At 42.5% G+C, this 24,111-nt stretch overlaps 1 protein-coding gene and 1 pseudogene across 1 annotated transcript; one reads left to right on the top strand and one right to left on the bottom strand.

Annotated features, from left to right (window-relative positions):
• Positions 1-5,553: 5,553 nt before the first annotated feature.
• Positions 5,554-9,090, top strand: LOC117042558 (vomeronasal type-2 receptor 26-like). The gene is made up of 3 exons (XM_033142098.1): positions 5,554-6,350; positions 7,659-7,785; positions 8,192-9,090. Exons 1-3 carry the CDS (start codon positions 5,601-5,603, stop codon positions 9,088-9,090), a joined length of 1,776 nt encoding a protein of 591 aa, XP_032997989.1. The 5' UTR covers positions 5,554-5,600.
• A 1,649-nt stretch (positions 9,091-10,739) lies between these two features.
• Positions 10,740-23,133, bottom strand: LOC117042557 (annotated as a pseudogene).
• Positions 23,134-24,111: the final 978 nt, after the last annotated feature.

Raw genomic sequence — 24,111 nt, 5'->3', positions numbered from 1 at the left:
ATATATTCCAGTTACAGGTGGGTAGCCGTGTTGGTCTGCCATAGTCAAAACAAAATAAAATAAAAAATTCTTTCCAGTAGCACCTTAGAGACCAACTAAGTTTGTTCTTGGTATGAGCTTTCGTGTGCATGCACACTTCTTCAGATACGATGGACTTCCATTTCATGCGGCTCAATGTGGTGCCTTCCATAGTTCCAGTTACAGGTGGGTAGCCGTGTTGGTCTGCCATAGTCAAAACAAAATAAAATAAAAAATTCTTTCCAGCAGCACCTTAGAGACTAACTAAGTTTGTTTTTGGTATGAGCTTTCGTGTGCATGCACACTTCTTCAGATGTGATACATATATTCCATCATTAGAGCTTCCCCCAGTATTCCTTGACTATATCACATTCCCACCACATGTGGAAGTACGTTCCCAAAAAACTTTTACATTTCCAACATAAGGGTGACTGATCCTCCTGCCCTTTCCTGAGAGCCAGTGTGGTATAGTGGTTAAGAGCGGTAGACTCGTTATCTGGTGAACCGGGTTCGCGTCTCCACTCCTCCACATGCAGCTGCTGGGTGACCTTGGGCTAGTCACACTTCTTTGAAGTCTCTCAGCCCCACTCACCTCACAGAGTGTTTGTTGTGGGGGAGAAGGGAAAGGAGAATGTTAGCCACTTTGAGACTCCTTCGGGTAGTGAAAAGCGGGATATCAAATCCAAACTCTTCTTCTTCTTCCCCTCAGAGCAGAGAGATCTCCCTTCCTGCTTTAAGCCCCTGCCCTCCTTCAGCCTCTCTGTCTCCTGGATACCTTTATGTTGCTTTTAACTGTCAGTAATGGCCTTGGTCTAACCAAAGAACTATGTGTGGCAGGAAGGGTGAATTAGGAGGCACTGGGTGGGCTGTGGCACCTAGGCCCACTGCTGGACCATGGCCCAGTCTTTCAGAAGTTCTAGGAAAGGTCATGCCAACCTCCCGTGCCCCTCTCTGACCCATGTCACAATGCAGTGGGAAGTTCTTCAAATATCTTGAGGGTTGTCACATGGAAGATGAAGCAAGCTTGTTTTCTTCTGCTCTGGAGGGTAGGACCTGAAACAATGGATTCAAGTGACAAGAAAAGAGATTCAGACTAAACTTTAGGAAGAACTTTCTGACAGCTGTTCGACAATGTAAATGACTCCCTCAGGAGATGGTGGACTCTACTTCCTTGGACGGAAGTGAGAGCTGGACCATCAAGAAGGCTGATCGCCGAAGAATTGATGCTTTTGAATTATGGTGCTGGAGGAGACTCTTGAGAGTCCCATGGACTGCAAGAAGATCAAACCTATCCATTCTCAAAGAAATCAGCCCTGAGTGCTCACTAGAAGGACAGATCCTGAAGTTGAGGCTCCAGTACTTTGGCCACCTCATGAGAAGAGAAGACTCCCTAGAAAAGACCCTGATGTTGGGAAAGATGGAGGGCACAAGGAGAAGGGGACGACAGAGGATGAGATGGTTGGACAGTGTTCTCGAAGCTACTAACATGAGTTTGGCCAAACTGCGAGAGGCAGTGAAGGATAGGCGTGCCTGGCGTGCTCTGGTCCATGGGGTCACGAAGAGTCGGACATGACTGAAGGACTGAACAACAACTTCCTTGGAAGTTTTTAAGTGGAGGTTGGACGACCATCTGTAATGGATGCTTTAGTTGAAATTCCTGCATTGCAGGGGGTTGGAGTAAATAACCATCAGGGTCCCTTCCCATTCTACAATTCTATGGTTCTATGATTCTATGAAACATGCATTTCTTCAGATCTACACCTGGCGCCATGAAAGCGAGTTCAACATGGTGCAAAGAAAAACATACTTATTAAAAATAATGGTGATTTGTTTGTCACCGTCTTGCCAAAGCTCAAGAGGAATAAAATCATATTTGAGTTCAACATTGAACAACAACATGATGTGACTTCATTAAACTCAGCAAGAAGAGACAGGTACATAAACACTTCTCCACTGCGCCACTGAGGGTGGGGTGGGACTATGCTGCCCAAGTGGGGCTGAATTGAAACCTCTTTGGCTCTCCAGCCACGTACGCCAGGCATGTTCCCCGTGATTAAGTCACTGCAGCGTGGGTCTTCCAAGCAGATTTTGGCTGCTGGTAATTTGCTGGCTGTGCTGCTGATAGCACTCAAGAAGGAGGTGAAGGTTAAAGTCAGGCACACCATAACTCACCTTCTGCTGTTGCTATCGCTATTACCTGAAGCAACACCAGAGATGCTGAGCTCAAAATGCCCACTGACTTTGATAAGGGATCCCTATGCACCTTTGAATTGGTACAAGCCAGGAGACTACCAAATTAGTGGGGTCATATCTGCAGCATCTCCTTTGTTCAAACCAAGTGTCTTCAATGAGCCTCCCTTTACCAGAGTTTATGGGTAAGTCCTTATGTGGCCACTGTTCGAAAAGTGTCTGTGCAAACTGAATCTGACGTCATGGACACCAAATGTTTCCTGCGAGGCACTTCTCTTCATTTCCGGTACTTTTGCTTGGTCAATCGTGTCTTCTATTTTGGAGGGAAATGGTCAGATTCATTCTGAATGTCAGAAAGTCATCGACTGGAAACTGTGTGCTTTCACCCACTCTAGTGATACCTTTGAATTAGAATAGCCCATTCTTCTAAGATTGGGACAGGAAGGGGTTTATGGATCTCAGGTGCACTAATGTTGATGACCCATTTCATGACTTTTGCCCTTCATCACAGGTAAGGATGACACAATCTGGTCTCTGTGTGGAAAGGATGTCAAGGTGACATACAATGTTTTTTTCCAGGATGGGATTCCTGCCATACTGGTATACCCTGTCCTTCCTGTTTGCTGTTCGGGAAGTCAATCAGAACCACCACCTTCCCCCCAACCTCACCCTGGGTTATGACACCTATGACAACTTTTATCACTCTGGAATGACTTGTGGTGCCATGGTGGACCTGCTCTGCCCTGGGCAGGCAAATATCCCAAACTATTACTGCGGACCACAGAATAAAGTATTGGCTGTTATTGAGGGGGCTGACTCTGACAAATCCAAAGATATTTCCACCATGTCAAGCATCTACAAAACCCCACAGGTATGAAGGTCAGGAGGGAAGGAAAAATCCTGAATATTCTTTGCAGTTTCTTTGGAGACACGTGAAAATGTCATTCCTGCTTCTAAGGCCCTCAACCCCTCTTAACAAAGAAGACTCAGGAGATTCTGGGATCGTCCTGACTTCCTCTCATCCCATGGCCAGAAAGCATGGGTCCAAGTGGCTTTCCATTTGCCCTGTCTTTTTTAGGCATGGGTCCAAGCATTTCTGCCTCACCCTACTCCTTTCCCACAGAAAACCCACTCTATCACTCTAAATTGGAAAAAAACACAATCTGTGGTTTTCCCCAGGAAAAGCAATGGGACAAGAGAAGTGTAGATAAGCCCTTAACTTAGTTAAATCTATAAGATCCCACAGGTGTAAATGGTGTGTTTTATGGAGAAGGAGATTTGAGGAAAATTGTCAAAATTAATGCAGAAGAATGGAATAGTTAATGAAAGCTAGTGCCATGTGAGATACAAATGAACAAATATGCAAAAGGAAGCATTAAAGAAACAAGAGGCAAAATGCAAAAAGTGTGTGACAAGGCAATGGAATGTCATCATCTCTGAAACAAATGCTGTGAGCTCAGGCTAAGCAAACCTTTTTTAAAAAAAATTCTCTCTTTATTATTTAAAAACACACAAAAACACACAAAATAAACCTATACATCACATATATCAACTTCTTCAAATTTAAATATTTACATACATCCACCTTTACACACACACCTTCTCGTACCTCCAATTATCCTCATTGTATTTTGTAGAGTTGTATTTGTATAGCGTACAGTTATAATTTCTTTTTATATTTCATTTTTTCCATCTTTAAATTTCTAATTACTTATTTGAGGGTTCAGTCTACATCTGCCACTAGGATTTCATTTATACCATTATTCCTTAAATATTCTTTAAATATCCTCCATTCTTTCCACACTTCTTGGGTCATTTGTCTTCTTATTTTACCCGTTGTTTTGGCTAGTTGCAAGTATTCTAACATTAGGTTTTGCCAATCTACTATGGTTGGTGCAAGTTTATTTTTCCAATTTCCAATTTCTTGCCAAACCTTAGATAAACTTGTAAAAGTAAGAGCAATTTACAGTAAAGGCCAGAGTTGAGATTTGCATTCCTAATGTGGTCCTGCTTATTATATACTTATTTATTTGCAACCTTGACTCATGAAAGATAATTAGTTTCATGAAAAATAACTGGGTCACTTAGCTTTAATGGCATAGAGGGATCTCTCTATGCCCCCCATGGCCTCTTCTCTATAGCCCCCTTTAATCAAAGGACAGAATACATGTCAAGTCTTAGAATCATAGAATATTAGAGTTGGGAGAAACCCAAGGGTCATCTAGTCTAACCCCCTACAATGCAGGAATCTCAGCTAAAGCATCCAGGACAGATGGCCATCCAACCTCTGCCTGAAAACCTCCAAGGAAGGAGAGTCCAGAACCTCTCGAGTGAGACCTTTACAGTCTCAAACAGCACTTACAGTCAAAAAGATGTTCCGTATATCCCTTTTCTATGTGACAGACCTTAAGATATTTGAATATAGCTAGCATATCTCCTCTCAGTCTTCTCTTTTCCAGGCTAAACATATCTAACTACTTCAACCATTCCTCATAAAGCTTGGCTCATAGACCCTTGATAATCCTAACTGACCTCTTCTGCCCACGTTTCAGCTTGTCAACATCCTTCTTGAATTGTGGTGCCCAGAACTGGACACAACATTCCAGGTGTGGTCTGACCAAGGCAGAATAGAGTGGGACTATCACTTCCCTTGATCAGACACTATACAACCTATGAACAGATAGCTTACAGCTGTAGAATGAATGTTTATGGACATATATTATGATGTTTGGAAAGCATTAATTAAAAATATAGTATGTTATAAACATTTGTATATATATTAAAATCATCATGTATATATACCAGTGTATTATATATAGTTATGTATAGAATTATAGTTTTCCCTTGTTTTTTTACGAACCCTTTTCTCTCATTTTACTTTGTTTAACTGAAATATTTTCTGTAATTTTTTTTTTTTAAAAAAGTAAGAATTTCTTTTTTTTAAAGGCGGCCTTTTTAAAAAAAAGATATTCAGGCAAGTACAAAGTGCTACATTTAGGATTTTGTTGGGGGGTGAGAACACTAATGTCTTCTGTGGTAGAGGGAGCCAGTGTGGTGTAGTGGTTAAGAGTGGTAGACTCGTAATCTGGGGAATCGGGTTCGCGTCTCCACTCCTCCACATGCAGCTGCTGGGTGACCTTGGGCTAGTCACACTTCTCTGAAGTCTCTCAGCCCCACTCACCTCACAGAGTGTTTGTTGTGGGGGAAGAAGGGGAAGGAGAATGTTAGCCACTTTGAGACTCCTTTGGGTAGTGAAAAGCGGGATATCAAATCCAAACTCTTCTTCTTCTTCTTCTTCTTCTTCTTCTTCTTCTTCTGTTCTTTACTAGGTAAGTTATGGTTTTGTTTCTGATGCTCTTAATGACAAATCTCAGTTCCCTTTTGTCTACCGAATGGTCCCCAAAGAAGAACATCAGTATCTGGGAATAGTGCAACTGCTCCTGCATTTCAACTGGACTTGGATTGGCCTTGTTGCTCCAGACACCAACAATGGAGAGAGGTTCATGAGGACCTTCAGGCCGCTGCTAACCAGGAACACAATTTGTGCTGCCTTCTCACTAAGCATCCCAATACAGAGTATGGAAATACCGTCGCCTTCTAAAACATTTTTCATGTGGAACAAAGTCAATGTATTAGTCTACTATGGAGAGATGCGCTACTTTTTTAGTTCAATGCGTCTTCTGCAAGTTAATGTTGAAAAGTATGTAAGACCCATTTTGGGGAAAGTCTGGATCACAACAGCTTTGTGGGACCTCACCTTCAACTTGGCTTATGATATTCTCCCTCCCCTGCACATTCATGGTTTTCTTTCTTTCTTAACTCGTATTAAAAGAAGACCAAACTATGACAATTATGAAATATTTCTCAAGTCTATGTTTCTGTTTGGGGAGAAATCATTTAACTGTTCATATTCAAAACACAAGTTGTCTGTGAAAGGAAGGAAAAGGTGCCGGGAAGTTGAACTTCTGGAGTCCCTGCCTGAAGAAGTGATTGAGAAAACCCTGTCTCTGGATAATTACAGTATATACAACCTTGTCCTTGCTCTGTCACGGGCCTTAAGGGCTGCGCTTTCCTCCACATCCACTCAAATGGTGGCGAAGGGTAAAAAGAGGCTGAAATATCAAAGGATACAGTCTTGGCAGGTATTCCTGTTTCCCTCACAGATATCTTTGCTGAACAGGAATCAGTGCCGTGAATTCCATTCTCAAGTGAAATCAGGCTTGCCTCAAAACTGGCTTTACTTTCCTCCGTATACTGTACTGTTACCCACATCCCAATTTAGCTGCTGAAAAGATAATCTACCTACCACTTTACCAGCGAGGCTTCCTGCTATTCCTAGCCAAGGAAGCTAATTTTTGCACACCAATTCCAATAACTTTGCTCTGACAAATTGGAAGCTTATGCTTGCAGAATTCTTCCCAGAGTGAGGAATGACGCTTGTCGATCTCATGGCTTTAATCTGTCCCAATAGGCAGAAGCAGAAACGATGGGCCACAGGTCCATTGCCCAAACACACACCCTGTGTCAGTCTGTACAAAGATCTTCAGCAATTAGGCCAAGTTATCTAGATGGTTTTCTTCTTTTCTAAATGTGCATGCATTCTTTCCTGTTCTAGCTTCACCCTTTCCTGGGAAGCTCCCAGTTCTACAATACTTCCATGGAAGGAGTCTATTTGGATGAGAATGGGCAGTTGACAGTTGAATCTGACGTTGTGAACTGGGTGCCATTTCCCAACGAATCCTTTGGTGCAGTGAAATTTGGGAGCATAAACAGACAGGGATCCTCAGGCACAAAATTCACCACTGACCAAGAGGCTCTTGAGTGGTCCAGGCTGTTCAACCAGGTTTGGAAAAACCATTCATTGCATGGTATTTTTTTTTTTTTTTAGAGATATGTTAACCTCTGAGACTGTTGGGGAACACAACAATAAAACTGCTGCCTATAGAATTAATGGGCCAACACTATATGGGGGAGGAGATGAATGGAGGAAAATCAAAATAAGAAACATGAAAATGGAGAAGCAGTTTGGATTACAACAGAGCCATGTCTTTTACAGTGTTCAGGAAGCAGGCTAGACATCAGAATTGAGCAGAATATGTCTTCTCCAAATATCTTTCTGTTTCAGCTTGTTTGTTTCTCTGGATTTTGATATTTTTAAATGGTTTCCACGACTGAAAATTTGTACTGTGTTTACTAAACCTTTGTAATAATGGCAGACACCTCTGACTCCTAAATCCAAGGCCAATACAGTCTCAATGTAATTCTTTCTTCTTGGTTATTTCTTTCTGCCCCAAGTGTGTCCCAAGGACTATGACCCTCTGTTTTGTCCAATGGGTCAAAAAAGCATCTCCACCAAATCTGTGTCTATTCCACATAGACCGGGACTGTACACTGGCCCAGAAGTTACTTGGTAACAGTCCTTCATTGATGCTTTCTGTGTTTTGGGTCAGACCCTTCCTCAGTCCAGGTGTACCAAAAGCTGTCGCCCTGGATATGCCAAGAAGGTTCAGGAAGGGAAACCGATTTGCTGTCATGCTTGTGCTCCATGTGCGGAAGGGATGATATCCACTCAGGAAGGTAGGAGACTTCAGAGGAATGTGCAGCAAAAAGAACAATAAAATATGTCCTTTGTTGATGAATATTCAAGTATAATCTTATGCTTCAATTTGATATAGTTTCCACAGTGATTTACATAGTCTTAAAAAGCTTTCCAGGTACCATTGAGATAGCTTTGAGTATGTAAGAATTAGGCAGTGTTGCTGCATCTGGTAGGTTCCCTTGACCAGTCTGTGTGGCAAAGTAGCTAGGGTGTTTTGCTTGCAGTGGGAAGCCAAGAGTTCCAGTCCATGCTCCTCCAAGGAACGTTTTTCTGTAAATTACACCCATCTGACAAAACCTGGTGTTAGGGGTAAGATTCAAAATTGACCTGCTTTTTTTGCTAGTGTACAGGAAAATGTTCAAGCGGACACTCTTCTTTTTCCAGATGCAGACCACTGCACCAAATGTCCAGAAGATCAACACCCTAACAAGGACAGAGATCAATGCATCCCCAAGATTATCACCTTCCTGTCCTATGATGAATATCTGGGGACCCTCTTGGCTTCCACTGCCCTGTTTCTGTCCTTAATCACTGGCCTTGTTTTAGGAATATTCATTAAATATCTTGACACTCCCATAGTCAAAGCCAACAACAGGGACCTTTCCTACATCCTCCTTGTCTCCCTCCTCCTGTCCTTTTTGTCCTCCTTTCTGTTTATAGGCCGGCCAAGGAAAGTGACCTGCCTTCTCAGGCAGGCAGCCTTTGGCATCATCTTCTCAGTTGCTGTCTCTTCTTTGTTAGCAAAAACTATTACCGTTGTGCTAGCCTTCCTGGCCACTAAGCCTGGAAACAGGGTGAGGAGATGGCTGGGAAAGAGTCTGGCTAATTCCATTGTCATTTGCTGCTCTGGTATCCAAATTCTCATCTGTGTCATCTGGCTGGGTAGCTCTCCTCCATTCTCAGACTCTGACATGCACTCCCAGGCTGGAGAGATCATCCTGCAATGCAATGAAGGATCTGTTGTGATGTTCTACACTGTCCTTGGCTACATGGGCTTCCTGGCTGCCATCTGCTTCACAGTGGCTTTCCTAGCCAGGAAGCTGCCTGGGTCCTTCAACGAAGCCAAGCTGATCACCTTCAGCATGCTGGTCTTCTGCAGTGTTTGGGTGTCCTTTGTTCCCACCTACCTGAGCACCAAGGGGAAATACATGGTAGCTGTGCAGGTTTTCTCTATGTTGGCCTCCAGTGGTGGGCTTCTGGGCTGCATCTTCCTTCCCAAGTGCTACATTATTGTATTCAGGCCTAGTCTGAATACAAAGGAGCACCTGACTACAAAGGCTTAATATGTCAACTGATTCCTATAATATATTTTTGGTTTTTGCAGTTGATAGCCAGCATAGTAGTAATAAAGCCAGGACACATGAGTTGGGAATGTAGCTCCTTAAAAGCTATTGTTTTGGAAATCAGAACACAAGATTATCATTTGAATAATATTCCTTCCTTACCACTGTTCATTTTTCTCCTCCTAAACCTTTTTTATGAGTTCTTTTTTGAAAACTGTTTGTATATTTTACTAATAGAAAAACCTTATTGCAATGTAATAGTAATGAATGCTGTTCATTAAGAAAATAAAAAATTCTTAGATAGTATTACAAATAAATTGCTTATGCATTGTTTTTCAAAATGAAAGGAAACATATTCCATTGCTATCTCTTTATTTTCTGCTGTATATATCAAGAGAGTTAGCCCTGAATATTGCTGCCATGGGTGTTTGGATGCCACCTGGAGGCAGCCCTCAGAAGTCCTGGTGTGCTGAAGGTGGCAGGTGAGAAAAAAGAAGACTGGAAATGGGCAGGTCGCGAAGGGAGGGGTGCAAAGGGAGCTGCAGGGGACATGGCTGCTCAGGAGTGTTGCAGATATTCATATTGCACAGTTTGAAGCGATTGGAAGCACAAGGACTGACTCCTTCTGGAAGATACCATTGTGCAGGACCCATAAAAATATTATTCAAAGTTTTAGTGGCAGAACTCTTCAAAAACACAGCACAATAATCAAAGATACCACCAAAATATCCTTACAATGTTCTTGTGCTGTCCAGCACAGGTTCAGCACCTTAGGAAAATATGGAATAATCCATGCAGACCTAGAAGCAGAAGTCTGTCTCTCCCCCGCAGCCTGCTTTCCAGCTGCCATTGGGAGAGATTGCCTGGAGTTGTTAACCTTTTTTCAGGGGGGGGGGGGTTGCCCAGAGTTGTCCAATTAAATATGGCAGACCCACCTGACAGTATACCAGTTAAATGAATGCCTACTATTTTCCACAGGCTATCCTGCGGTGGAGTTTTGTTCATGAAAATTAATGATTTAGAGTCTAAGGAAGGAGTTCATCAAACAAGAAAAATTTTATTTACAGATAAAGTTTGTGAAACCAAGTTACATCTGGAGATGTGTTCTTTTAGGTAGAATTTGACGTATTACTTAAACGAAATATAAGCATGTCATGGGCTTAAAGACAGTAGTATTTACACAGATTTTCTTGAACTTCAGTTGCTAAAAACCAGTTGGTCCAGGTTTCTAGAATAGCTGGTAGAACGCTTAACTCAGTTCCTGTTACTTAACTCTCATTTCTTTACTAAGTTATGACATATGTTACAGTTTAAATACTTTTGACACAGCACAGCTTCCTTCACCGCTTAATCTTTGCTTCATATAAGAGGGTTGTTGTGGTTGTCTTGAAAGATGTGATTTGACCAATCTGAAAATTTCCAAGCTGTACTCATGGGTTTATTACTGCTACTACCTGGTTGCTAAAACCAGTTGTTTGGGAAGTGTAGATGATGGAGAGGTATGTGGCAAGACAATTGAAAATACTCAGGTCATCTATGATACTATGACTTAATAGTGTTTTCAATTGTCCTGACACAAACCAGGGTAGGGTCCACCTTAACAACATCATATTTTGTATGAAGCTAAGAATCTTTAAAGAAGCTAAAAATCAAACACCACCTTCACTTTTTGTAGTTAGATGTGATTTCGTGTTCAGGTCGGGCCTGAGTACGATAATGTAGCACTTGGGAAGGAAGATACAGCCCAGAAGCCCAGCACTGGAGGCCAACATAGAGAAGATCTGCACGGCTACCATGTACTTCCCCTTGGTGCTCAGGTAGGTGGGCACAAAGGACACCCAAACACTGCAGAAGACCAGCATGCTGAAGGTGATCAGCTTGGCTTCATTGAAGGACCCAGGCAGCTTCCTGGCCAGGAAAGCCACTGTGAAGCAGATGGCAGCCAGGAAGCCCATGTAGCCGAGGGCTCCATAAAACATGGCAACAGACCCTTCATTGCATAGAAGGATGATCTCTCCAGCCTGGGTATGCATGTCAGATTCTGAGAATGGAGGAGAGCTACCCAGCCAGATGACACAGATGAGAATTTGGATACCAGAACAGAAAATGACAATGGAATTAGCCAGACTCTTTCCCAGCCATCTCCTCACCCTGTTTCCTGGCTTAGTGGCCAGGAAGGCCAGCACAACGGTAATAGTTTTTGCTAACAAAGAAGAGACAGCAACTGAGAAGATGATGCCAAAGGCTGTCTGCCTGAGAAGGCAGGTCACTTTCCTTGGCCGGCCTATAAACAGAAAGGAGGACAAAAAGGACAGGAGGAGGGAGACAAGGAGGATGTAGGAAAGGTCCCTGTTGTTGGCTTTGACTATGGGAGTGTCGAGATATTTAATGAATATTCCTAAAACAAGGCCTGTGATTAAGGACAGAAACAGGGCAGTGGAAGCCAAGAGGGTCCACAGATATTCATCATAGGACAGGAAGGTGATAATCTTGGGGATGCATTGATCTCTGTCCTTGTTAGGGTGTTGATCTTCTGGACATTTGGTGCAGTGGTCTGCATCTGGAAATAGAAGAGCATCCACATGAACATTTTTTGCAGACTAGCAAAAAAAGCAGGTAAACTGGGAATCCAGCCAACCCCTACAAATGCAAACAGTGATGGGACTTGCTATTTCTGCTAATCAACACAGAGAGTTTGTCCTTTCCGTGTAGGTCCCTTGTGGAGATACTCCCTTATTCACCTCCCAAGGAAGAGCTTAGAGTGATTTACAAGTTCCAAGTTGTTAATTGCAGATACATTTGATTTCACCTCTAACACCAGGTCTTTTCAGAGGGGTGTAATTTACAGAAGAAACGTCTTAGAGGAGCATGGTACCAAACACCATAGCTACTTTGCCAAGTGGTAACTTGAAAGGCTTTTAACACTATGTAAATCACTGTTGAAACTTTATTAAATTCAACCATAAGTTTATACTAGAATATTCATCAACCAAGGACATATATTGGGGTATTATTATTATTTTTGCTGCACATTCCTCTGAAGTCTCCTACCTTCCTGAGTGGACATCATCCCTTCCGCACATGGAGCACAAGCATGGCAGCAAATCGGTTTCCCTTCCTGAACCTTCTTGGCATATCCAGGGTGACAGCTTTTGGTACACCTGGACTGAGGAAGGGTCTGACCCAAAACACAGAAAGCATCAATGAAGGACTGTTACCAAGTAACTTCTGGGCCAGTGTACAGTCTCAGTCTATGTGGAATAGAGACAGATTTGGTGGAGATGGTTTTTTTGACCCATGGGACAAAACAGATGGTCATAGTCCTTGGGACACAGTTGGGGCAGAAGGAGATAATCAAGAAGAAAGAATTACATAGGGACTGTATTGCCCTTGGATTTATGAGTCAGAGCTGTCTGCCATTATTACAAAGGTCTAGTAAACACAGTACAAATTCCTGAACTTTCTTGGCATATCCAGGGCAACAGCTTTTAGTACACCTGGCATGAGGAAGGGTCTGACCAAAAAGACAGAAAATATCAATGAAAGTAATTTTCATGTTTCTTATTTTGACTTTCCTCCATTCATCTCCTCCCCCATTTAGTGTTAGCACATTAATTGGATAGGCAGCAGTTTTCTTGTTGTGTTCCCCAACAGTCTCAGAGGTTAACATATCTCTAAAAAAAATACCGTGCAATGAATGGTTTTTCCAAACCTGGTTGAACAGCCTGGACCACACAATAGCCTCTTGGTCAATGGTGAATTTTGTGCCTGAGCATCCCTGTCTGCTTATGCTCCCAAATTTCACTGCACCAAAGGATTTGTTGGGAAATGGCACCCAGTTCACAATGTCTGATTCAACTGTCAACTGCCCATTCTCATCCAAATACACTCCTTCCATGGAAGTATTGTAAAACTGGGAACTTCCCAGGAAAGGGTGAAGCTAGAACAGGAAAGAATGCATGCAGATTTAGAAAAGAAGAAAACCATGTAGATAACTTGGCCTAATTGCTGAAGATCTTTGTACAGACTGACACACGGTGTGTGTTTGGGCAATGGATCTGTGGCCCATCGTTTCTGCTTCTGCCTTTTGGGACAGATTAAAGCCATGAGATCCATAAGCATCATTCCTGACTCTGGGAAGAATTCTGCAAGCATAAGCTTCCAATTTGTCATAGAATCATAGAATCATAGAGTTGGAAGAGACCACAATGGCCATCCAGTCCAACCCTCTGCCAAGCAGGAAACACCATCAAAGCATTCCTGACAGATGGCTGTCAAGCCTCCGCTTAAAGACCTCCAAAGAAGGAGACTCTGCCACACTCCTTGGCAGCAAATTCCACTGTCCAACAGCTCTCACTGTCAGGAAGTTCTTCCTAATGTTTAGGTGGAATCTTGTTTCTTGTAGTTTGAATCCATTGCCCCATGTCTGCTTCTCTGGAGCAGCAGAAAACAACCTTTCTCCCTCCTCTATATGACATCCTTTTATATATTTGAACATGGCTATCATATCACCCCTTAACCTTCTCTTTTTCAGGCTAAACATACCCAGCTCCCTAAGCCGTGCCTCATAAGGCATCGTTTCCAGGCCTTTGAATATTTTGGTTGCCCTCCTCTGGACACTTTCCTGATTGTCAGTATCCTTCTTGAACTGTGGTGCCCAGAACGGGACACAGTATTCCAGGTGAGGTCTGACCAGAGCGGAATACAGTGCTACTATTACTTCCCTTGATCTAGATGCTATACTCCTATTGATGCAGCCCAGAATTGCATTGGCTTTTTTAGCTGCTGCATCACACTGTTGACTCATGTCAAGTTTGTGGTCTACCAAGACTCCTAGATCCTTTTCACATGTACTGCTCTCAAGCCAGGTGTCACCCATCCTGTATTTGTGCCTTTCATTTTTTTTTGCCCAAGTGTAGTACTTTACATTTCCCCCTGTTAAAATTCATCTTGTTTGCTTTGGCCCAGTTCTCTCATCTGTTAAGGTCATTTTGAAGTGTGATCCTGTCCTCTGGGGTATTAGCCATCCCTCCCAATTTGGTGTCATCTGTAAACCTGATCAGGATGCCCTCAAGCCCATCATCCAAGTCATTGATAAAGATGTTGACTAAGACTGGGCCCAAGACAGAACCCTGTGGTACCCCACTAGTCACTACTCTCCAGGATGAAGAGGAGCCATTAATGAGTACCCTTTGGGTTCGGTCAGTTAGCCAGTCAAAGCAAAGTTATTGGAATTGGTTTGCAGTAATTAGCTTCCTTGGCTAGTAATAGCAGGAAGCCTCGCTGAGGGATCAGGTGGTAAAGGGGAGGTAGATTATCTTTTCAGCAGCTAAATTAGGATGTGGGTAACAGTACAGTAAATGGAGGAAAGTAAAGCCAGTGTTGAGGCAAGCCTGATTTCAACTGAGAATGGAATTCACAGCACTGATTCCGGTTCAGAAAAGATATCTGTGAGGGAAACAGGAATACCTGCCAAGACTGTATCCTTTGATATTTCAGCTTCTTTTTACCCTTCGCCACCATCTGAGTGGATGTGGAGGAAAGCGCAGCCCTTAAGGCCCGTGACAAAGCAAGGACAAGGTTGTAAATACTGTAATTATCCAGAGAGAGTGTTTTCTCAATCACTTCTTCAGGCAGGGACTCCAGAAGTTCAGCTTCCCGGCACCTTTTCCTTCCTTTCACAGACAACTTGTGCTTTGAATATGAACACTTAAATGATTTCTCTGCAATCTGCAACATAGGAACGAGAAATGTTTCATAATCGCCATAGTTTGGCCTTCTTTTAATACGAGTTAAGAAAGAAAAAAAAACCACGAATGTGCAGGGGAGAAAGGAGATCATGAGACAAGTTCAAGGTGAGGTCCCACAAGGCTGTTGTGATCCAGAATTTCCCCACAATGGGTCTTATATGCTTTTCAACCTTATTTTGCAAAGTAAGCATTATAGTAAAGAAGTAGCGCATCTCTCCATAGTAGATTAATACATTGACTTTCTTCCACACGAAAGATATTTCAGAAAGTGATGGTATTTTCACATTCTGTATTGGGATGCTAAATGAGAAGACAGCACAAATTGTATTCCTGGTTAGCAGAGGCATCAAGGTCCTCATGAATCTATCCCCGTTCTCGGTGTCTGGAGCGACGAGGCCAATCCAAGTCCAGTTGAAATGCAGGAGCAGTTGGACTATCCCCAGATAATGATGTTCTTCTTTGGGGACCATTCGGTAGACAAAAGGGAACTGAGTTTTGTCCATAAGAGCATCAGAAACAAAACCATAACTGACCTGGTAAAGAACAGAAGAGATTAGTGTTGTCACCCCCAACAAAATCCCAAATTTAGTACTTTTTACTTGCCTGAATGATAACTTTTCTCTGACATGGGAAACAGAGAAAACACACTGTTTCATGGGGGCTAAGGAACTTTACCCCAGGGAGCTTAAGAACATCCCATATTTAGTTGTTTGCTTTTAAAAAATGGTGACAGAGTTTTTGCTTTATGTTATGCCCTGATTTTTTATTATTATTATAAGATTTTATTAACTTTATTGCATCAAATACAAAAAGGAAAAAAGAACGATGAAAAAAACAGTAAATAAAGAAAAGATTTAAAAATTACATATTGAGTTTCTTCTTAGAAAGAAACCATAAAATACATTCAAATAATACATTCATATATTCCAAATAATTCGGTTCTATATTACAAATAATAAACAAACCAAACATAATAATATCCAATTTCAATAATCGCATAAATCAATTTCTACTAACCTTTAGTGATAATTCTTTCTTCCATTCTTCTGTATATTCTTGTCTATTTCTACAATATGTTACTTCCCCCTCCCATTTCGCTTCCACTTGTCATCATCCCAGGATATCGATCTATCCCTTCTTTTTTACTACTATGATATTCCTTATAATCCTTCTATTTTATTTTCTTCTATCCTTCCTTCCTAACTTTGGTTCACAATACAGGATGTTTAGAAATGGATCCAGCATTTCACAGTGGGGCACTGCTTTTTCAAGTAGTCTCCAAATTTCCCCCAATTTTGTTGGAATTTTTGGTCGCTACGTCCTCTGATTATATCAGTTAATTTAGCCAGATCTATATAATTAAATAATTTTTCCTGCCATTCTTTGATTCCCGGTACTTCTTTCCTTTTCCAATATTGAGCAATCAACATTCTAGCTGCAGCCGTGTATGCTCTGTTTTTTTTTTTAACCGCTTTTAGAACATGTATCTTGTAGCAGTTTTATTTAATTGTATATGATCTCTTCATTATTTCTGCATTAAAGTGTCACATTTAAGAAAAAAGAACACATTTTTTTCTAAAAAAGGAAAGGACACAAACAATTACCATGAACATTTAAAGCTTTCATTAGATCTATAATAGCCACCAGTTCTTCTATATAAAATTAAACCCTAAAATTAGTTGCAATAAACACTACAGATGTCTAAATGGGCGTCTACACTAGATTGCTGAGGTATTTGTAGTAGAGGAAACTTGCCGGTTGCTTGTTCATGATTAAAGATATGCCTTGTGGCATAAACTCATATCTGGAAGATGAAATACTCCTCCTGATACCATCAGCTCACTTTTCTTAAGATTTATCGCAAATAAATGTACAAAGTGTACAACTAATCTTTGGAGAATAAATATTGTTAGACAACCTTTCATTTTGTGTTTACAATGGCACAATGCAAAAATCATAACTTTTTACTGCCTCATTGATATGTTCCATTTTTAAAAATTAGAATTCATTTGGGTTCTCATCCTAGCTGTTTTTCCTCTAGATGACATTTCATTGAGCTCCTGTGGAGGTAGACAAATCCTTCCTGCATTCACTTTCAAGATCTGATTACTGTCCTTTGAATATGAACATTTAAATGCTTTCCACAGAACCACAAAAGTGTGGTTCTGCATTTTTATACTGCATTCCCTGTATTTCATCAACACTAGATACAATACTAGTGAATCATAGAATCATCAAATTGAATGGGACCCCAATGAAATAAAGAAATTTTGGGCGAAAATATATAATGAAATAAAAAAGATAGTCAAATATTCCTTTAAGAAAGACCCTTACTACTAAAGAATCCCACAAACCCACTAGACACAATCAAAATACAATGGGAGGACGACATAGGATACGAAATCAACCCCACCCAATGGACCAGAATGTGGTCTAAACCCCCCTTTAAATCCATATGAACAAAAAGAAGGGAACTCACCCTAAAACTAACCTACAGGTGGTATCTAACACCAAGAAAACTAGCACAAATACACCCAGGAACCTCACCAAAATGCTGGAGAGGATGCACCTCCACGGGCACATACTTCCATATGTGGTGGGAGTGCCCCAAAATCCAAACATTCTGGAAAACAACTATACGAGAAATATGCAAAATAACCAAACAAGTGCTAGAAACCACCCCAGAACTGGCTTTACTAAACATCTTCCAAGACAATAATGCCCACTTACAACACAAGGAACTCATAATCCATCTACTCTCAGCAGCACAACGATCTTGCTCATTTAGCAAAGTTGAGAAGACTCTGGCAACGGTTATAGTGCTATTGCATCACAGCTAGGTGCCCTGGATGCTCAAAACTTAACCGTTGCCAGAGTCTTCTCAACTTTGCTAAATGAGCAAGATCGTTGTGCTGCTCAAAATGAGGCTAATGGAAGGGGGAGTGAAGCGTCCTCTACCCCTCCTAGTGGTCCAATAGAGCATGTGCAAGCTCTTAAAGTCATACGCTGCACAAACTGTGGAATGAGAGGACACAGTTTCCAGACCTGCAGAAAGCCCAAGAAAGGATCTACCCAACAAGCCGGTGGATCTACAGGCAAGGCGCAAGCCAAAGTCTACAAAGGGCGCACAGTGGCACTGCTTACACAAGGCGTGCAGGAGCAGGATGACATTGACATTGACCTGGCTTTTGTTATTGACTCAGCTGCCAGCCACCACATGACCGCAAACAAGCGTTTATTTAAGACTTTTAAGAAGCTAGAATCCACCGTGTCGCAGGTGAGTGGAACACACCTGAAATCGACTGGAGTTGGAACTGTTTATCTTCAGAGTCTCCAGCTATCTATAAGCAACGTTCTCTATGTGCCAGAAATTGCCTACAACCTGCTAAGTGTACCGCAGCTTACCGAGAAGGACTGCGAGCTCAGACTGCGCAAAGGACTTTGCACAATTTTTAAAGATGGACAGGTGATCCTTACAGCTCAGAAGAACAAAGATGGACTGTTTTTGCTGTCTTTTGATTCTACTGACTGTTGTTATGATGTTGTTGACTCTTATTTTGCAGGTGCTGCTAAGTCCAAGGAGACTACCAAACAGCCACGCAAAGAAAAGGTCACAAGATGTTTCCAGCAGGTTTCTGCTGATGTAATAGGACTTTTGCCACAATCTAGAGGCGGAGCTACCTGTTATTTATTGCTGTCTGATCATTTCTCTAAATTCTCTTGGATTTACACAATGAAAAGTCCGCAGCAAGTCTTGGCCAAGTTCACTGAATTTTGTGCTAAGATAGATTTCATGCATGATGGCAAAATTGAATGTTTGTATACTAATCAATTACCAGTGTTTGATTCACAGGAGTTCAAGGAGTTCCTAAGTCAACATTGCATTCGGCACAAAGTTGCTGTCAGCCAATCATCGTGGAACAAAGATTTGTGTGTTAAAATTAACACAATATTACGTGAGGGTATGCAGGCGCAATTGCTAAGTGCAAAGCTGTCTGAACAGAATTGGGCTGAAAGCCTATCTGCCTTCACATATGCTTGGGTCAGGAGTATTCCAAAAGGAATGGAATGCTCACCTTATGAGATACTGTTTAACAGAAAACCTTCTGTTAAGCATCTTAAGGTTTTTGGTTCTCAAATGTGGGTGGAATCACTTGAAGGTGCAACCATCCAAGGCATTTTTGTGGGCTATGAGAAAGGTCAATACAGGATTCTATTGCCTTCCTCAAACACAGTAATTCTTACTCAGGAGGTAGAACCTACTGTAAAGCCGGAGACAAAGATTCTCCAAAGCTTTCCCATTGATGTCAATACATATGAGGACACTGACACCAGCAGTAGCAGTGCAAGCTCAACCACGGCTAGTTCCGACACAGGTGAAACTGTCATTGAGAGAGGAGCTCATGATAGTACCAGGCCATCAACAGATGATGATGTGCTAGAATCTTTAGAGCCACTGTTTACAATTGGTAAAGTTTCTCCAAAAAGTCCTGTTAAGGAGAAACTCAGCAAAGAAGATCTACATCTTGTGCGTAGATCTGAGAGAGTGACAAAGGGTCAGGCGCCCAAACGTTACTCCAAAGAGTTTGCAATCTCAGCTGTTGCAAATGTAGCTGTAGTTTGCACTCAAGACAGAGACACTCAGGCTCATTTCACAGATGTGAGAAAGCCACAGCAACAGGTTGCAAAGTTCAACACTGTTTTTACCAACACAAACAGAGCAAGTGCTCTGGTCCCCTGGAGAGTTGGTTATCAAAGGCTCAAACTGGTAGAACCAGTCTCAGAGAGTTCCAAGGATGGAACAAAGACAACAGATTCATACTGTGTATATGATAACTGTTTGTTTACTTCTCTTAATGATGCCTTAACTTTTGCCGCTCTTACATTGTCTAATATCGGGGGAGGATGTTGTGATATTATGACATGACGAGCTGCGAACGCTGCAGCAAGGTCACAAGACTCAAGAGTCATGTTTCCTCTCTGTGGGAATTACACTGGACATACCAGCTCCCACACATGTGATGTCATTGTATTTTACTATTGTACTTTCTTCTTTCAGTTCTGCATCAGGAGGTGCAAGATGCTTTAAGACACAGCTCTGAATTATGAGCTGCTACGCAGAGGCATACTCTGCTCTTTATCTACAATAAAGTAGATCTTAGCCAAATGGCTTGTGTATGTTGTTTTCAAGCTGGGAACAACTGCATATTACAATTGTGCCCCTGGACTCCAGAAGCCAGAGGGCACGGAAGACTTCGTCCGCCTTGGGGTCAGTCTCTCAACTTGCCCCCGCGGGAAGTTTTCATAACAGAAACATCATAACCAGACACTGGAAAGACCTGTCAGGAGCAAGCATGGACCAATGGTACCAAGTAGTATGGGAAACAGCCCTACTAGAAAAATTAACCAGCAACCTAAAACTAGCACGGGGACAAACAGAAGAAGATACCTTCACCCCCATATGGTCCCCCTTCATCACACACACAGCTCAACAAGATAATGACAAAAACCTACCAACAGCATACAAATCAATATGGCTAACCTGATCCAAAACACCCACCCACCCCACTCACACAGAAAACCAAAGATCAACACAGCCAACCACAAAGGAACAAGCACGCCCTACGCCAATCGCGACCTCTCACCGCCAAAGAAACACAAGCGAGCAACAGAGAACCAACACAAACGATGCTGACACCAAATCCTACATACACTAAGGAAAATAGAAACATCGCCTCCCCACCCACCTCCTTCCCCCTTCTCTGCCTAATGTCTCAACAACCAAAATTGATCTGTAAAAATGTTACATGGAAAATTGCGAGAGACATTTTGTAAACCAAGAAAATCTTTAATAAAAAAAAGAAAAAGAAAAAGAAAGACCCTGAAATCTTTTTGTTAGGATTGCTAGGCGATGAAATTAAGGAAAAAGACAGATGTGTGTTAATGTATGCTACCACAGCGGCAAGGCTCCTAATCGCAAAAAATTGGAAGAGTATAACAGTACCAAATGTGGAAGATTGGCAAGTAAAACTATTATCATACAAAAATATGGCAAAAAAGATAGGCTTTAGCCGAGATTCCTGCATTGCAGGGTGTTGGAATAGATGACCCTTGGGTTTCTTTCAACTCTAATATTCTATCATTCTCTGATTCTAAGAGTTGTCATGTCTTCTATGTTTGATTAAAGGGAGCCATAGAGGGGAGGCATAGAGAGACCCTTCTATGCCATTAAAACTAATTATCTTTCATGAGTCAAGGTAGCATATAAATATAAGCAGGACCACATTAGGAATGTAAATCTCAAGTCTTGCCTTTACTGTAAATTGCTCTTACTTTTACAGGTTTATCTAAGGCAGTGTTTTTCAACCTTTTTTGGGCAAAGGCACACTTGTTTCATGAAAAAAATCACGAGGCACACCACCATTAGAAAATGTTAAAAAATTTAACTCTGTGCCTATATTGACTATATATAAAGTAATTCTCTTGAATAGGAATCAAATAAACACAAAGAAAGTATTTTATAATTCTTGGACTTAAGAGCAGGGGTCCCCAAACTAAGACCCGGGGGCCGGATGTGGCCCAATCACCTTCTAACTGCTGCCTGCGGATGGTCCAGGAATCAGCGTGTTTTTACAGAATTGGAACCTGTCCTTTTATTTAAAATGCATCTCTGGGTTATTTGTGGGGCATAGGAATTTGTTCATATTTTTTTCAAAATATAGTCCAGCCCCAAGTAAGGTCTGAGGGACTCTAGTCTTGTACCTGAGTGACTTTTTGTGACAAAGACATGAGTGGAGAAGCTCCTGAGACATCCTGACATGATATAATTAACTGCCATGCCACACTTGAGAGCCCAGCCAATGTGGTGTTTCCCTTTTTTGTGATGATCTTGTGCTTTGGGAAGTTCAAAGAGGTTGAACCAGCAAGTGCGAAAAAAATGCAAAAGGAAACCTACACATCCTAATTATTCATCATTTATTAGCAAAGTGCTCTCACCCAGCTGAAAGGAGCCAGGCTTCTTATTTCCTCCAAACAGCAAAAGAATTCTTAATTAATTTATGTAGGTTGGAGATTACTGCACTTTGGGAAACATTTCCCTTGAGAGGTTATAGATGCGGTTTTGCATCCGATTTGGTACTGAATCCTCTCTCTCTCCCCCCCCCTCCCCGGCCTCCGCCTCGCGCGCGCTATTTCCAAGCCCCCACCCACGTCCACCGCCGGCTCCCTCCTCCTCATCTCCAGCCCGCTCTTTCCACCCCCCCTCCCGCTTCTAAGATGCGCGCGCCTACATTGGCCTCGGAACCCCACTCGCGACAAAGCGCGCACGGCGCGCAGGATCCCTTCAGGGCCACGGCGACGGCCGAGGAGGCGGGGAACTCCGGCAGGCCGGAGGGCGCTGACGATTGGCCGGCAGGAGGGCAAAGGAGGGAGGGAGGCGCTTTTGAGGCGGCTGGCCCGGCTGCCGCATCCAGGGCCGTGCAATGCAGTGCAGTGTAGCCTCGGCGCTGCTGGGGCAAGGCGGGTGTCTCTTTTCGGCTCTGTGTACAAACGCGCGGGCTGACCCTGATTGGCTGAAGGAAGGCAACAACAACGGCCGGGACGTTTTGCCCACGGCACACCAGGCAACATCTCGCGGCACACTAGTGTGCCGCGGAACAGTGGTTGAAAAACACTGATCTAAGGTTTGCTTAGCCTCAGCTCACAGAGTTTGTTTCAGAGATGATGACATTCCATTGCCTTGTCTTGCACTTTTTTTGCATTTTGCCTCTTGTTTCTTTAATGTTTCCTTTTGCATATTTGTTCATTTGCATCTCACACGGCACTAGTTTTCATTACCTGTTCCATTCTTCTGCCTTAATTTTGACAATTTCCTCAAATATCTTTCTCCATAAAACACACCATTTAAATCTGTGGGATCTCCTGGATTTAAATAAGGGCTTATCTACACTTCTCTTGTCCTATTGCTTTTCCTGTGGAAAAAACACAGATTGTGCATTTTCCAATTTAGAGTGGGTTTTCTGTGGGATAGGAATAGAGTAAGGCAGAAATCGCTTGGACTCATGCCTACAAAGCACAGGGTAAATGGAAAGCCGCTTTCTAGCAATGGGATGGGAGGAATCTGGATGACCCCAGAATCCCCTGAGTCATCTTTCTTAAGAGGGGGTTGAAGGCAAACTCTCCGTCTGCCTTAGAAGCAGGAATGACATTTTCACATCTCTCCAAAGAAACTGAAAAGAATATTCAGGATTTTTCCTTCCCTCCTGACATTCATACCTGTGGGGTTTTGTAGATGCTTGACAGGATTGAAATATCTTTGGATTTGTCAGAGTCAGCCCCCTCAATAACAGCCAATACTTTATTCTGTGGTCCGCAGTAATAGTTTGGGATATTTGCCTGCCCAGGGCAGAGCAGGTCCACCATGGCACCACAAGTCATTCTGGCATCGTAAAAGTTGTCATAGATGTCATAGCCCAGGGTGAGGTTGGGGGAAAGCCGGTGGTTCCGATTGACTTCCCGAACGGCAAACAAGAAGGAAAGGATATGCCAGTAGGCCGGGACTCCTCTCCTGGAAAAAAAGTGTCTGTCACCTTGATATTCTTTTCACACAGAGACCAGATTGTGTCATTCTTATCTGTGACTGGGGGCAAAAATCATGAAATGGGTCTGCAGCATGTGTACACCTGAGATCAGAGGTCAGCAACCTTTTTTAGCCGTGGGCCGGTCCACCGTCCCTCAGACCATGTGGTGGGCCAGACTATATATTTTTTGGGGGGGGTGAACAAATTCCTATGCCCCACAAATAACCCAGAGATGCATTTTAAATAAAAGGACACATTCTACTCATGTAAAAACACGCTGATTCCTGGACCTTCCGTGGGCTGGATTGAGAAGGCGATTGGGCCGCATCCGGCCCACGGGCCTTAGGCTGCCTACACCTACCTGAGATCCATCAACCTCTTCCTGCCCATATCTTAGAACAGGGGTGGTCAACTTCCAAGAGACTGCGATCTACTCACAGAGTTAAAAACCGGCAGTGATCTACCCCCTTTTGGGGGGGTTCATGTAAAAGTTGTTGAGCTTCTTTGGGGAAGAAGAAAGCGACATTCAGCTTTACTTTTTAGGAAGGAAAGGCCTATTTTTGGTGGTTCAGGTCATTTTAGGGGTGCAGGGCAAAGATGTTGAGCTTTTTTAGGGGAGCCAAAGTTTTTTTTAGCTTCTTTGGAGGCAGCCACTGATCTACCAGTGATCTACCACAGATGTCCAGTGATCT

Source organism: Lacerta agilis, chromosome 2 (genome assembly GCF_009819535.1).
Source record: "Lacerta agilis isolate rLacAgi1 chromosome 2, rLacAgi1.pri, whole genome shotgun sequence".
NCBI classification, from domain to species: domain Eukaryota; kingdom Metazoa; phylum Chordata; class Lepidosauria; order Squamata; family Lacertidae; genus Lacerta; species Lacerta agilis.
This window is presented reverse-complemented; position numbering and strand designations above follow the sequence as displayed.